Source organism: Vombatus ursinus, unplaced genomic scaffold (assembly GCF_900497805.2).
Source record: "Vombatus ursinus unplaced genomic scaffold, bare-nosed wombat genome assembly UNPS02014773.1, whole genome shotgun sequence".
Classification (NCBI taxonomy): Eukaryota; Metazoa; Chordata; class Mammalia; order Diprotodontia; family Vombatidae; genus Vombatus; species Vombatus ursinus.
In genome coordinates, this window is record NW_020954551.1 from 10,417,985 (window position 1) to 10,431,649 (window position 13,665).

Sequence of the window (13,665 nt, forward strand, 5' to 3'; positions counted from 1 at the left end):
GAATAACACACATACAAGCAGGAACATACAAATCCTATATTTGTAGAATGGGGTAGATCAGGAAGAGCTTCCTTCAAAAGGCAGTATCTGAGAGGTGCTCAGAAATTCTATTTTAACTAGAGTACCCAGGGAGAATTTTTTAAAGTGCTTATCTGATGACCGAGGATCTTGAAACGTCTCTAGGTCCTGATTTTGCACAGGAATTCACAATGGCCCGAATTATAGATGGTATATGGTATAGGATTATATCATAGATTAAGGGTTGGAAGGGACCTGAGAGGTCATCTTCTAGTCCACACATCCCCCACTTATTCTGTAGTGTCAAACCTGAGACTGAAAGAGGTTGTTATCTTTGCCAAAGGTCATACGGTTAGCAAGTGACAGAACTAGAGAAAAAAAGAAAGAAAGAAAGAAAGAAAGAAAGAAAGAAAGAAAGAAAGAAAGAAAGAAAGAAAGAAAGAAAGAAAGAAAGAAAGAGGAAGGAGAAGAAGAGAGAGAGAAAAAAAGAAAAAGAAAGAAAGGAGGGAAGGAGGGGGAGAGAGAGGAAGGAAGGAAGGAAGAGAGAGGAAGGGGAGCGAGGGAGGGAGGAGGGAAGGAAGGAAGAAGGGAAGAAAGAAAGAAGAAGGAAGGAAGAAAGAGAAAGAGAAAGGGAGGGAAGGAGAGAGAAAGAGAGAGAAAGGAAGAAAGAAAGAAAGAGGGAAGGAGGGGGAAAGAGAAGGAAGGAAGGAAGGAAAAGAAAACAACTTCACAGTCCCACTCAATAATTTTACATTCTCCTGGGATACTTGAATTCTATGTGTCTCACCTCTGCACCATCACTTACATCTGTCCCTTCTTTCTCTCCATTTTCTTTGGCATGATCAGAGTTCAAACCCTCATTATAATCTTCCTGAACTCCTCTGATATTCCTTCTCACTCCTACACTCTCCCTCTTTCAATCCAGCCAGTTGCAAGATTAATTTTTCTTTTGCATAAAAACTAATGACGTTATTCCCCTGCTCAAAATTCTACAATGGCTCCCTGTTGCCTACTGAGTCAAATACAGACTTGTGTCTGGCATTCAAAGCCCTCTGCAATCTGATAGTATCCCCACCTTTCTAGCCTTTTCTCATATTACTTCAGTTTATGCTCCAGTCAAAGCAAACATGGTTTCTGGCCCACCTTTGTGTTTTTACTCACATTATTCTCTCCCACCATGAGACTGGGCAGCTAAGTGGTGCAATGGATAGAGCACTGGGCTTGGAATCATGAAAACTCATTGTTGTGAGTTCAAATCCATGCAAATCAGACACAATTAGCTGTGTGCCCCTGGGCAAGTCACTTAACCCTGTTTGTCTCAGTTTCCCCATTTGTAAAATGAACTGAAAAAAGATATGGCAAAACCATTCCAGTATCTTTCCCAAGAAAATCCCAAATGGGGGTCACAAGAATCCAACACTGCGGAAAAAGGACTCATCCAACCAACCGCCATGAAGCAGCTGGGTATAGTAAATAGAACATCGTCCTGGGAGTTGGGGAGATTCAAATGTATGATCCTGGGCAATTTTCCTCATCTGTGAAATAAGGAAGTCGGACCTGATGACCTCTAAGGTCTCGTCCAGGTTTCTGTCTATGATCTAATGATCCACACCCCACCCTGCCTTCCCTTCTCTCTCTCTGCCTCTCTGTCTCTCTCTGTCTGTCTGTCTCTGTCTTTGTCTCTCTGTCTCTCTCTCTCTTTATTTATATTCTCTCTTCAGGGAGGTTTTTCTGAATGCCTCCCTCACCCTCTCTTGGCTGGTATCAACATCCCCCCTTCGACCTTACATAACAGTTTTCTAACACTCTGATGCACTTATTCCATAACCTCGTATTGGACAGTACTACTGACTTCTCCTCCTCCTAGTCTATAAGATCCTTAACAAGAAAAGCAGTGTCTTACCTTAAGCCTCAAATAGCACCTACCATCATGCTCTGTATACAGTAGATAATTAATACTTGTTCAATGTATTATATCTGAGGAGTTTAGACCATTATAGAATGAATAGCACATAGAATAAAAGTTGCTTTTCCTGAATCAATTTCTGTTGTAGCATATTTCCTAGTGATTTTTCTCTTTTTCAGCTATCTGAGGGCCTCTGGCAAATGGATTATAGCTAATTAAGATTTTTTACTCTTCTGATCAAAGCAGTGACCAAGGATCCATGATGAAGCATGCTTTCTATTATGCATAAGTGTTACAAGGGTTTTCTTTTTTTGATGGTGACGGTATAAGGGAGAGAAAACCAATCTTTGTTACTCAGTAAAATATTTTTCACTCTTCCCAAAACTTTGTAACATTTGCACTGGGGACTGATCTTACATATATTGCATAATGGGGTAGAAGAGGGGCTGGGCTTGGATTAGGAAGAGACCTGGCTTTAAGACTTGACCCTGTCACTACCTATGTGGTTCTGGGCAAAACAGCTCACCTCTAAACCCTCAGTTGCCTCATTGGTAAAATGAGATAATGAGAGATGTTAAACCTATCTGTAAGGATGATCAAGAGGGATGGTGGTCAAAAAGTACTTTGCCAAACCTGCTCATCTCTACACATGGGAGCTTTTGTTGTATAATCTTGGGTGAGTCATTCACCTTCTGAGGCTACGATTCCTCCTGGAAAAAATGAAGAGTTTAGACTATAGAGATGATCTCTAAGCTTCAAGCCTCCATGAGATTCTCCTGTGACTAATCTCAGTACCTTTCTCTTTCAGACAGATGCAAAGCAGTGAGGGATGGGCCAGCCCTGGTAGATCTTTTAAGGAATTTCAAGCAAATTCATCACATTCCCTCTCATTCTTTTTATGATTCTCATTTATTAGAAAGTTCATGGTAGCAATTTTATAGACTGTACCTTCAAACCAGATCTCATTTTTAACAGGGGCTGACCAGGATGTCTGTCAAGAGCAATCCTACTGAGAAGCCTGATAAATTGCGAAGCTCACAGATTATTATTGTGAGTGCATGGTGGAGGCCTTGAAGACAGGTAGACCTGAGTTCAAATCCTTCCTCTTCCACACAAGGAACTCAGAGACCGCCTAGTCTATCTGCTCGCCATTTTATAGATGGGGAAAGTCCACTCTAAGCAGCCCAACTTATACATACACACACACACACACACATACACACATGTGTATAGATATAGATATAGATATGTGTGTGTATATATACAGATATATATGTGTATATATAGACGCAGATATGCCATAAAAGTCAAGCTTTCCAAAGTCTCATTTCAAGCAGAGTTATACATTTAAATAAAAAAGTTATACATTTAAGAGAACTGGAGGCAGAATGAGATGGGACACAGAAGGGAGGAAGAAAATTAGTTGGCCTGTCTGTTTTACCAGTATAAAAATTAGCTTGAGTTGAACAAACCCCAGAAACTTTCTTTGCTACTAAACAGCTTTCTAGAAACTCTGGGATCCCTGGTATAAATCAGTTCCCACTTTCTCCAGTCTACACATCTCCCTGTTTTTCCTTCTCCCGGGCACATTGGCTGCCTGACAATGAGCGACTTCATTCCCAAATCAAACTAATCGGTGGGAACCCATTTCTTAGCCAAGCTGCAATCGACTCAAGGAAATGGAGACAGCCTTGCCCAGTTTACAATCTCAGCCATCAATCCAGACAATTGCTAGGGAGACTCAGGAAAGATGCTTTTTGAGTCAGTCAACATTGTAGCAATCTTGGCTGACCCAGAGAAAAAAAGAGAAAAAAAAAAAACCAGAGCTTGGGCACGACTGAAACGCAGCCCAACTCCCCTGCCTGCAAATGCAATTAAGGGGCAAATAAACATCCCTGCATAATTATGACTTCCCTATGAAGCTGCCAGCAGCAATTGCGTTCCTTCAGCTTTTCATGATTAAAAAAAAAATGGTGAAATGTTCTCAAATCTCAGCTTTTAAGACCTAAGTAAAATGTGCACTCATCAGCAAAATGGCAACATTAAAGGTTGAATCCCCAAAAGACCTGGGGATTCACTGATCTTGTCTACTCTTTTGAATACATGAGTTTCCCCTTTGGTTTGATCCACACTACTTAAAATATAGCACATATGCCTTCATTTAAATATAGCTTCTTCTCTCTGATGCCCAGAGGCTGAGGTATCTCTCCTGTGAGGGATCTTCTCTTGAATGCTATGGAAAGCTGCTCACCAAAATCCCTGGACACCTTCACAGCAAGTATGGTAGCATGTCTCTTAAGCCAGATTTAGACAAGCAGACAAATTAGCCAGCGCTTGTGACTGAGGCTGCTTCTACACCAAGGTACATTAAGTGCATACTTAATTATAAATGATTTCATCCTGGATGTAATCCACAAAGATGCCTTAATCTACCTTCATGAAAATTCCCTTGCTGTCTGTTTAATGCTGTAGGGAAATCTCACAGTGGGACTCCTGTTAAATAGATAAAAAGGGACCTTTGTCAGATAAACACAGATCTTATAGAAAAGCCTACATATGTAGAGATGGGGCAGCCGCTTTGGCTCTGGATAATACTGGCTGGAACACAGAAGGAACAAGATGGGATGCCCAGATGTTCTCTATGGTGATGGCTGGACAGCTCTCTGTCTCTGACAGCACAGAGCAAAAAGGCCATTTGGAATCCAACCTATCTTGTCCCTCAACCCTAATTCTCCACCTGGTATCCCAAAATTGCCAACAGACAACACTATGCTATTGTATTCTATGCTGATGTTTACATAGTGCTTACTATGTTCCAGGCACTGTTCTAAGTGCTTTACAATTATCATCTTATTTGATCCTCACAACAACCCTAAAGGTGGGTGTTATTATTATGCCCATTTTGCAGATGAGGAAACTGAGGTAAACAGAGGTTAAGTGATTTGCCCAGGGTTATATGGCTAGTAAGTGTCTGAAGGTATCGCTTTTCAAAGTAGGTTTGAGATAAAATGGTGATGTAGATGGAGTTCACTTTCAATGTCAAATCATCATCATCATCATCATCATCATCATCATCATCATCATCATCATCACAATAGAACATTTATACAGCACTTACCACATGTCAGTCTTTGTGCTAAGCATTTAACAAGTATTATCTCGTGGGAGGTAAGTGCTATTACCATCCCCATTTTACAGAGGAGGAAAAACGGAGGCAGTCAGAGGTTAAGTGTCTGAGTCCAGATTTGAACTTAGGTCTTCCTGCCTCCAGGCCTGGTACTCCATCTGCTTCGTCACCCTGCTGCCCCAACGTCCTTAGCTACCCAATACTCCAATACTCCTCCTGGCTGTGGCTCCCCATCCTCCCTTGCCCTCCCCAGTGGAGCTTTATGATCAGTAGTGTCAAATTCAAATAGAAATAGGGGCCGTTGATCCATACCTAAGGATCTCTACAGGCTCACATTGACTTGATTTTTAAAAATGTAATGTCATCTATGCTTTATTGTATTTTTTATTAATTTTGTTAACTATTTCCCAAATATATTTTAATCAAGGTCAGGCAACACTCAAGACTGTTGGGGGCCAGAATGCAAGGGTTTGACACCTCTGCTTCAGACTTTTCCTTTCAACTTCCCCCTCCATGCCCTCACCAAAACTTTTCAGTCCTGTGTCCCATTCCCTCTTCTCTGCCAGCTGTTCTGGTAAACCAATTCTTAATAAATTAGGATGCATAATTATTATAGTAGTATTACTGAAATATTAGTGGCAGAAAGTGGCTTATTGTATCACCTCCCAGAAAAATATCTCCAGTTTGTCCAAGCCCTTCAGCGCCTTCACCTTAAGAAGGGATTGTACTGAGGAAGAGATAATTAGAGATACAAGAGTTTTCCTACCCAGCCCTCCCTCCACTCAAGTCATATTGAATAGGCATGCTGTGCCTATGTGTGGGGCCATACTTTTGCCCCTGGTACTGGCACAAGTGTGTCTCTCTCACACACATCTGTCTGGAAGCAGCCTGGGAAGATTGACATGATTAGGCAATTATTTTTAACCCTAGGTGAAAGGCCAGAAAGAAGGCTTGATGGTCGCTGAGGTCTCTGCCAGGGGGCCCTGATCTTATGATTCCTCTGATCCTATGGGGGCAACTTTTGTCCCTTAATCCTCAAAATATCCCACAAAAGCATTCCCACATGCAGTTGGAGGTGGATCTCCTTTATAGACAGAAGTAAAAAAGCCATGAGTACAGCTGTTTCATCTGGTCTCAAACTAAGCTTGGGGGAGAGGGGGTAGGGGAAGTCACAGGTAGGAAGAGTTTCCATCCCACTGAAAACATACTTCGTTGAGAGAATGGCTTCATTTGAAAGGTGAGCATTCAACAGTGTGGACTGAAAGTGAAACACATCTTCCCCCATTCAAAAGTATTGCCTGGTTTAAAATGGCTTATCTTAACAGCTGAGTTAAAAGAGACCAAAATCAGACTGGATCTCTAAGCACCTCATGTCTAGTAACTTGGGTTTTTTTTTTTGAGCTATTCTCCCCCACCCTCAAAAAACAATCCATGAGGAAGATATGAAGCTTAACTGCTAAGGTAAAGAGAAATGAATCTGACTACTTCCCCCCCCCCCCACCCTTCCTTAAAGGGAAAGGTCAAGGGGAGGGGGCAACCAAGGCATCAGAAGTTGTCTTTTATGGGATGTGAAAAACACAACTGGCTAGAGCTTTTATTTTTATTTCCCAAATAGGGGCTCCCCACCTTATTAGCATGGGTCTGCTTTTGTGTCAGGGACACAAAGCCAGCCCAGTATGCAGCTATTTATGATGGGTCTCGCTAATTCCTGTCCAGCATTGATGGATGGCTATGCCTATCAATTACATATTTATAAGGTCTCCTACTCTTGTTTCTCAGATACAGAAGTTAAGTGCTCCAGAGCTGTTTAGGTTATGCTCAGTACCACGAAACAAAGACAAGGGAGCTGCCAGACTCATCTGAACCAGGAACAAAAGCACTTAGTTTCTGAGACAGTCAGGAGTTACCATATAAATGTGTCCACAGTACACACATCAGCTGGGAACCTAAATGAGATGACATGAGGGGAAACACACACACATACACACACACACACACACACACACACACACACAACTGGAAGGAAACACTAAGGACCAGAACAGCACTTTTCCAAAGATAAGTATTGGAAAGCAGAGTCCCTTAAATAAAGACTACTGGGGAGTGGAGGAAGAAAGAGATGGGGAGATGGGGGAAATGGTCCCAACTTTGGAGGAAATGCCAGTTGATTTGCTCATTCATTTCATCAGGAAAGACTCAAGGGAGAACTTGCTTTTCAGTTTAGATGATAGAAGTCAGAGTTGAAAGTTTGTCGATCCCCCCCCCCCAAACTTCCCACAACTGCTGTGAATGTCTCTCTCTCCAGATGCTCTGGGCTCTGACAGGACAGGAGAGAGGCTCACTCGGCCCCACGGCACAGCAACATAGCTCCAGGCCTGGCCTCCCTGTGAAAGTCAGCGTTAAAGGAACACTAATAAGAAACATATGGCTACTGAAGATCCTTTACACAACAGTCGGTGGTGGATTTGTGGTCAGAACAAAACCCGTCAGAGGCTGAAATGAAAAACACAATAGGAAAACTCTCAGCTATTCCAGCGGAGAGCAGACATTCTGCACCGAGGCACTTTGGAAAGACAAACCAGGCTGCAAAACGAAATTCTGTAAGGAAGGAAAGGCGTGTAGTAGGGGCCAAAACACACAGCGAGGAAGAGACCAGCAAGGAAGCTTTTGCATCAAGCAAGGTAAATTCTGCCTGAGTGAGGCTCCAAGGTATCCTCTTGTGTCTAGCCACCTTTGATATTTGTAACAGATGTATTTCCACTTTTAAAGTAACAGCCTTTACATTCTTTCCATGTAACTCAAGGGTGTGATTTTTTTTTTTTTCAGGGTGTCAGTTTTCCCTGGTGGGAAATAAGATTCAACTGCTTCCTACCTCCATTTATGCAGAGCAAACCCAGGGCACTGGTCACCGCAGGCATTGCAAGGCTGTCCTCTTTCAGGCTCACCCAGTCCAGACAACTTCAAAACAAACAAACCAAAAATCAGACATATGGAAACAGGCAGCCTGACTTCAAACATTTCACATCACTGATGACTGGACAAGATGGAGCCGTGTCAGTGCACGGTACATAGTAGGTACTTAATAAATGCTTGTGGATTGGTTGATTGGGGTCTGGAGAAAACCAAACTCTTTGATCCCCTCGGGGATGCCATGGCAAATGGATGGAGAGTTCCTTCAAGAAATAACTTGGGGTGTGCCCGCTTAGAGGGAGCCTTCCTTCCTGGTAAAAGACAGGGCCACCACCTGGGGTGGTGGGGCGGCTTTCGGAGCAAGCAGGCTAATAAAGGGCCAACCCTGCAGCTTTGTCTCCCTGTACACCTTAGACAAGCGTTTCTGAGAAACAAAAGCAAGACCTTTGCCTCGCCTTGCAGAATCTAGGAGAAGGGATTCCCCACCACCGCCTTGGCCACTCTAGCCGAGGTGGGGGGTGGGGAGTGGGGTGGAGAGACAGATTCCAATAGGGGTCCCCTCTCACCAAATCCCTGGACCAGTTAATCTCTTCATGCTGCTTACTAAAGAAACCAAGGGGAGGTGGTTGGATACTGCTCTGGTTGGGTTGTTCGGGATTCCCTCCAAGGATAGGGACATCTGGGGCAGCCTCTGCCAAGGGGTCAGAGCCCCAGCCGCGGGGGAGGAGGCAGTGGTGCCCACATCTCCCCAGGGCACTGGTCACTCGGAGACCTGAACCTGGCAGCTCCGCCCTAGGATGGGCTACGGGGGGGTGGGGTGGGGTGGAGGTATTTTTAACCCCTAGGGCGCAGGGAAGGGTTCATGCCCTCTGCGCCCCCCACCCCGGCACCATGGGGCTCTCACCTGGGGGCACAGGTGTTAGATCGGGAGGAGGGGGGGGAAAGGGAGGGCCTGGCTCTGGGTCCGAGCCCGGCCGGGCCGGGACCGAGGGGGCGGGTGGTGGCCGGCAGCTACTCACGGATCTGCTGGAAAGCCTTTTCCGGGAGCTCCGGCTGAACATGGCAGGGCGCCTTCCTTCCGCGGCCAAGCCTCCCTCGGGGCCGCCGCCGCTGCTGCTGCCGCTCGGTCCCCGGGGCAGGACGAGCCCAACTCCTGCCTGCCTGGGTCCAGAGGAGGAAGCCCGAGCCGCCGCGCCGCGCCGCGCCGCGTCGCGCCGCACCGCGCTGCGCTCGATCCTCTCCGCTCCGAGCTCCTGCTCTCAGGTCGCCGTCTCGCTCGCGCTCCACCGCTCTCAGCTCAGCTCTGCCCGGCTCGCCTGGCTCTCCGGCTCTCTCGCTCTCTCTCCTGCTCACTCCCTCCCTCCTTCCTGCCCGCCTGCCTGCCTGCCCTCCCTCTCCCCTCGCTCGCTCTCCCAGGTCCCTCCCTCTCCCGGCATCCCCCCGCCCGCCGGGCTCCCTCCTTTCCCTGGGCTTCCCCAGCTCTGGCTCAAGACTGCTCCCCGCCCTCTGTCACTTTCCCCTGCGCTCCCTCTCTATGCCCTCCTCCTGGGGTCCGAACCTCTCGGGACCTGGCCGGGTCTAGTCCTCCCTGCCTCCCCTCTGAGAGCTCTCAGACCCCTCCCCAAGGACTCCCCCTCCCTCCCTCGTTCTCCTTCACGTCCCCCTGTCCCCACTCTCTCCGTGTTCCTCCCTGGTCAGATGGACATCTGAAGTTTGTGCCCGTGGACGCGTCCCCCCAGAAGCTGCCGGCCCCTTAGGTGAGGAAGGCAGGACTCTGTCTCTTTCACTGCCTGGAAACATAAGAGGTACTTAATCAGATCGATTCAGCCATTGATTAAAAATCCCCGAATTAGAGATTAGGAAGGTACCTCCGCAGCCATCCTGTCCAATCTACACCCAAAAGAGCCCCCCCCCCCACTTTAACAAACCCAGCACAGGGGCCTGAGACTCCCTGACTGGGGTGGGGGAAATCAGAGGGAGGAAAGGAGAAAGGTAACTCCAATACAGATCAGTAAATGAACTTTCGCTCTGGGGTCAAAGGATCTGGGCTCACATCCCACCTCTGTCGCTGTGTGACTGTGGCCAAAGCACGGCTCTTCCCTGGGCCTCGGTTTCCTCAGCTGTAAAATAAGGGGCTTAGATTAGATGTCTTCTGAGCTTCCCTCCCAGCTCTATGATCTAGGATGTTATGACGACCCCCAGATACCCTGGTGACATCCCTTCTTGGTCAGAATGATGTCAAAGTGACTATACAGACACAAGGTAGTTCCCACTTGGGACAAGAATACATAGAATGCAAAATACCTTTACAATAGGTGTCTAAGGGGAGAAGGGACAAGAGAAATCTACGTATTTGAATCAAACACATTGTCCAAGAGATAGGTGAAGTAACAAAGAAGGCAAATGTGACTAGGTGGATAGAGTGCTGGCCCTGGAGTCAGGAGGACCTGAGTTCAAATTCAGCATCAAGAACTTACCAACTGTTTGACCCTGGGCAAGTCACTTAACCCTGTTTGCTCGGTTTCCTCATCTGTAAAATGACCAGGGAAGGAAATGGCAAATCACTCCAGTATTTGTGCCAAGAAAAGCCCAAATTGAGGTCACAAAGAGTTGGACATGAATGAGCAACAGTGTAAGGTGACATATGGGAGAGGAAAGGGAATAAGCATATACACATATACATATACATAAAAATACACACACATACATATATACATATGTCTACTGTGTGCTCAGCACTTTAAATGTACCTTATGATGAATGAGGTCCTATTGTATAATGTCTTTTTTTCAGAGTTTGGAGGAATTCTTGTAGTCCTGCAGGCCACACTGCCCCCCTCGACCCAGGAAGTCTTCTTACATCCATACTTTGATGGGTTGATGTGAGTGCTCCTTTGTAACCTACAAGCACCTTCTCTTCCTATGTTCATGCTCTCTCATAAGTTTTTCACAGAGGATTCATCCAATGCATTGAGATCCTTCCTCTAAATCTCTTGATGTGTGAAGACCAATATAGCAGGTGGACTGTCCATCTGGTAACCCTCCTTCCAGCTCTGTCTAAGGGAGAAAGGCTCACCTCTTTCTCCAATCACACATGTCCCTGATGAAAATATCCTTCCTGCAGTGGAAACAATTCTTCATATAATTCAATTTAAGAAGCATTTCTTAAGTGCCTATTAGGAGTTTGGTATTAGGAATAGAGTGACAATAAAAATAATCCCTGCCCTTGAGAAGCTTTCGTTCTGCTAGGATGTGAGTGGATATGTTTGAGAATGGAATTTATACATAGATACTACAAAGCAATGAGGTGAAGAGCATGAAAAAGAAAAAAAGAAGATGAGTAGGAAAGGCTAGAGTACGAGGGGACCCTGAGCTAAGCTAAAACCTGCTGACCTCCACAGGACTCCAGACCCCTTGAAGCAACTATTTAATTCACCTAATAACAAACAAACAAACAAGAAACAAGACAAGATATTTCCAACTTTGGGTCAAAAACAGACCAAACCTGTCGTCTCTTCAGGGTTGGTGGCATATGAGCCCAGCTTTGACTGTTGCTCATCATTGTAATCCTTGTGCCTTGCATACAGTAGATAGTTAATACATGTTTGTTGATTTGAATTGCAGGAATGCATATGGTCCATTGGGGTGGTGTTTTGCCTTTCTTTCTTTTTTAATGCATCCTTCATACAAATCACATCTTCTTAAACTAGGTAAAGCTTTCTGCATCTTGCACACCCCCATCAGATGTCTGTGATATGTCTTCACAATACTTTCTAAAATGGGAAAAAGGAGCACTCAGTCTCAATACAGCCAGCATCAAACAGGGATGGTATCTTTCAATCACCTGGTAGCCACAATTCCAGTTAGCATTTTGGAACCCAATGACAGGAGACAGAAGAAGAAGATTAGAAGGGAAGATACTGTTGGTATGCCAAGCATTTCACAAAGGACTGACTCATCTTAAATCCCTGGTTAAATAAAGAAAAATACACAAAACATAAATAAATAGAATATATAAAATAACCAAAGGCAATATATCCGGTGGCATACTCTATACATTTCATCCACACACACAATGACTTAAAAACACATTGAATGGTTTTCCACACCCTGTGACTCTCCATTCTTGGTCAGCAATACATTTGGGGAGAGTGAGAAGCAGTGGGAGAGAATATAACATTTTGAATCCTTCCTCCCTCCCTCTCAGGGTCCTTTGCCCTCCCATCCCTCTGCTTTGTTTCTCCTTCACCCTCCTCCCCTTCCCCCTCTTCACCTCTCTCCACCCTCTTCTCTTTTCCCTCCAGCTCCTCTTCCTTCTTGGCAACCCTGCTCAGTCACTGTGACTGGTTTAGGTCATGGCTGCTGCCAGATGGATACAGGCCATGAAAACCTGAGAGGGGCTGGTCTCTTCCTTCGGTGCTTCCCCCTTTTCCAAGTCTAGGAGGAGCGAGTATTTATGGGAAATAAGGTTTGTCACTGGAAGTGAGCTAATTAGGTATCCAACTAGCTGGAGTGGTTTGCTAGGAGTTAATGTTTGCCTCCCAGAAGCTGAAGTCTGATACTAGCAGAGAAACGACATTTGACGTTCATAGAATTGTTGGAAGAGGAAAGGACCTTTGAAGTCATCCAGTCTAATCATACTCACTTTACAGATGAGGAAACTGAGGCCCAGGGGGGAAAGGACTTTCCCATGGTTAAACTACTCATTAGTGGCTGAGACAGAACTAGACCACATATTTCCTGACTCACAGCCCAATATGGTTTCTACCATTAAAGATATATATATGTATATATATATATATAACATAAGCTTAAATATGCTATGTGGAAAAGTCAGAGGTTCATGAGAAATTTGAGGATGGAAACCTTATTTTTAGCCAGGGGATTAGGAAAGACTAATGGGAGAGATGGTGCCACCTGAGCTGTTCTCTGTGTAATTAAACTGAAAATCAGTAATTAGAACTCAGCAAGTCATAACCTCTTGATTTTGTTCATTTAACAAATAGTAACTGATATCTCCATGGCACCTTATATGAATTTTCTCATCTGAGCCTCCCTGTAGCCTAAGAGAGAGATAGCACAGGAACGATTGTTCCCCTCTGGCAAATGAAGAAACAGAGGTTTCGAAGAGGTTAAAGGACTTACCCATGATCACATAGGTCATAGGTGTATGAGGTAGGATTTGAACCTAAGTCTTCTCAATTCCAGGAATAACTTTATCTGAGAAGCCACCCTGCCCGTCATATATTTATTAAACACCCAGGACACACAAGGGAGTCTGTCAGATGTCAAAGATAGAGAGATGAAAGAGAGAGCCTCTTCCTTCAAGGAACTTAGCAAGGGTGATGAGACATGAAGCACCTTAAGAAATATTGGGATATGCTCTGTGGAGGAGTTTTGGTGTGAGGATAGAGGGCTCACTTGTTTGGCCGGAGCATCAGAAGAGGCGACATCCAAGAGGGGCCACTTGACTGGACCATGAAGGAAGAGAATTTCAACCAGTAGAGATGTGGAGAGCCCCTTTCAAGCACGTAAAGGACTGTCTGTGGGAGAAAGCAGGCAGAGACTGGAACTGGCTAATCTAATACTTCAGGTTCTCTAGAATGTACATTGCACGAAGGGAAATGGTTTAAAATGAGGCTGGAAAGGAAGATTGCACAGAGTCAGACTTTAATGTCTGACAAAGAAGCTTAGCACAGTGCCTG

The 13,665-nt window shown here is 45.1% G+C and overlaps 1 protein-coding gene across 1 annotated transcript in view; it reads right to left on the minus strand.

Annotated features, from left to right (window-relative positions):
- The window catches only part of PRICKLE2 (prickle planar cell polarity protein 2), a 347,377-nt gene extending 338,321 nt beyond the window's left edge, over positions 1 to 9,056 (minus strand). Inside the window, exons 1-2 of the mRNA XM_027863866.1 lie at positions 8,981 to 9,056; positions 7,924 to 8,009 (exon numbers count right to left, since the gene is read on the minus strand). Coding sequence (XP_027719667.1) covers positions 7,924 to 8,009; positions 8,981 to 9,022 — 128 coding nt within the window. The 5' untranslated portion in view covers positions 9,023 to 9,056. The remainder of the gene's footprint in view (positions 1 to 7,923; positions 8,010 to 8,980) is intronic.
- Positions 9,057 to 13,665: the final 4,609 nt, after the last annotated feature.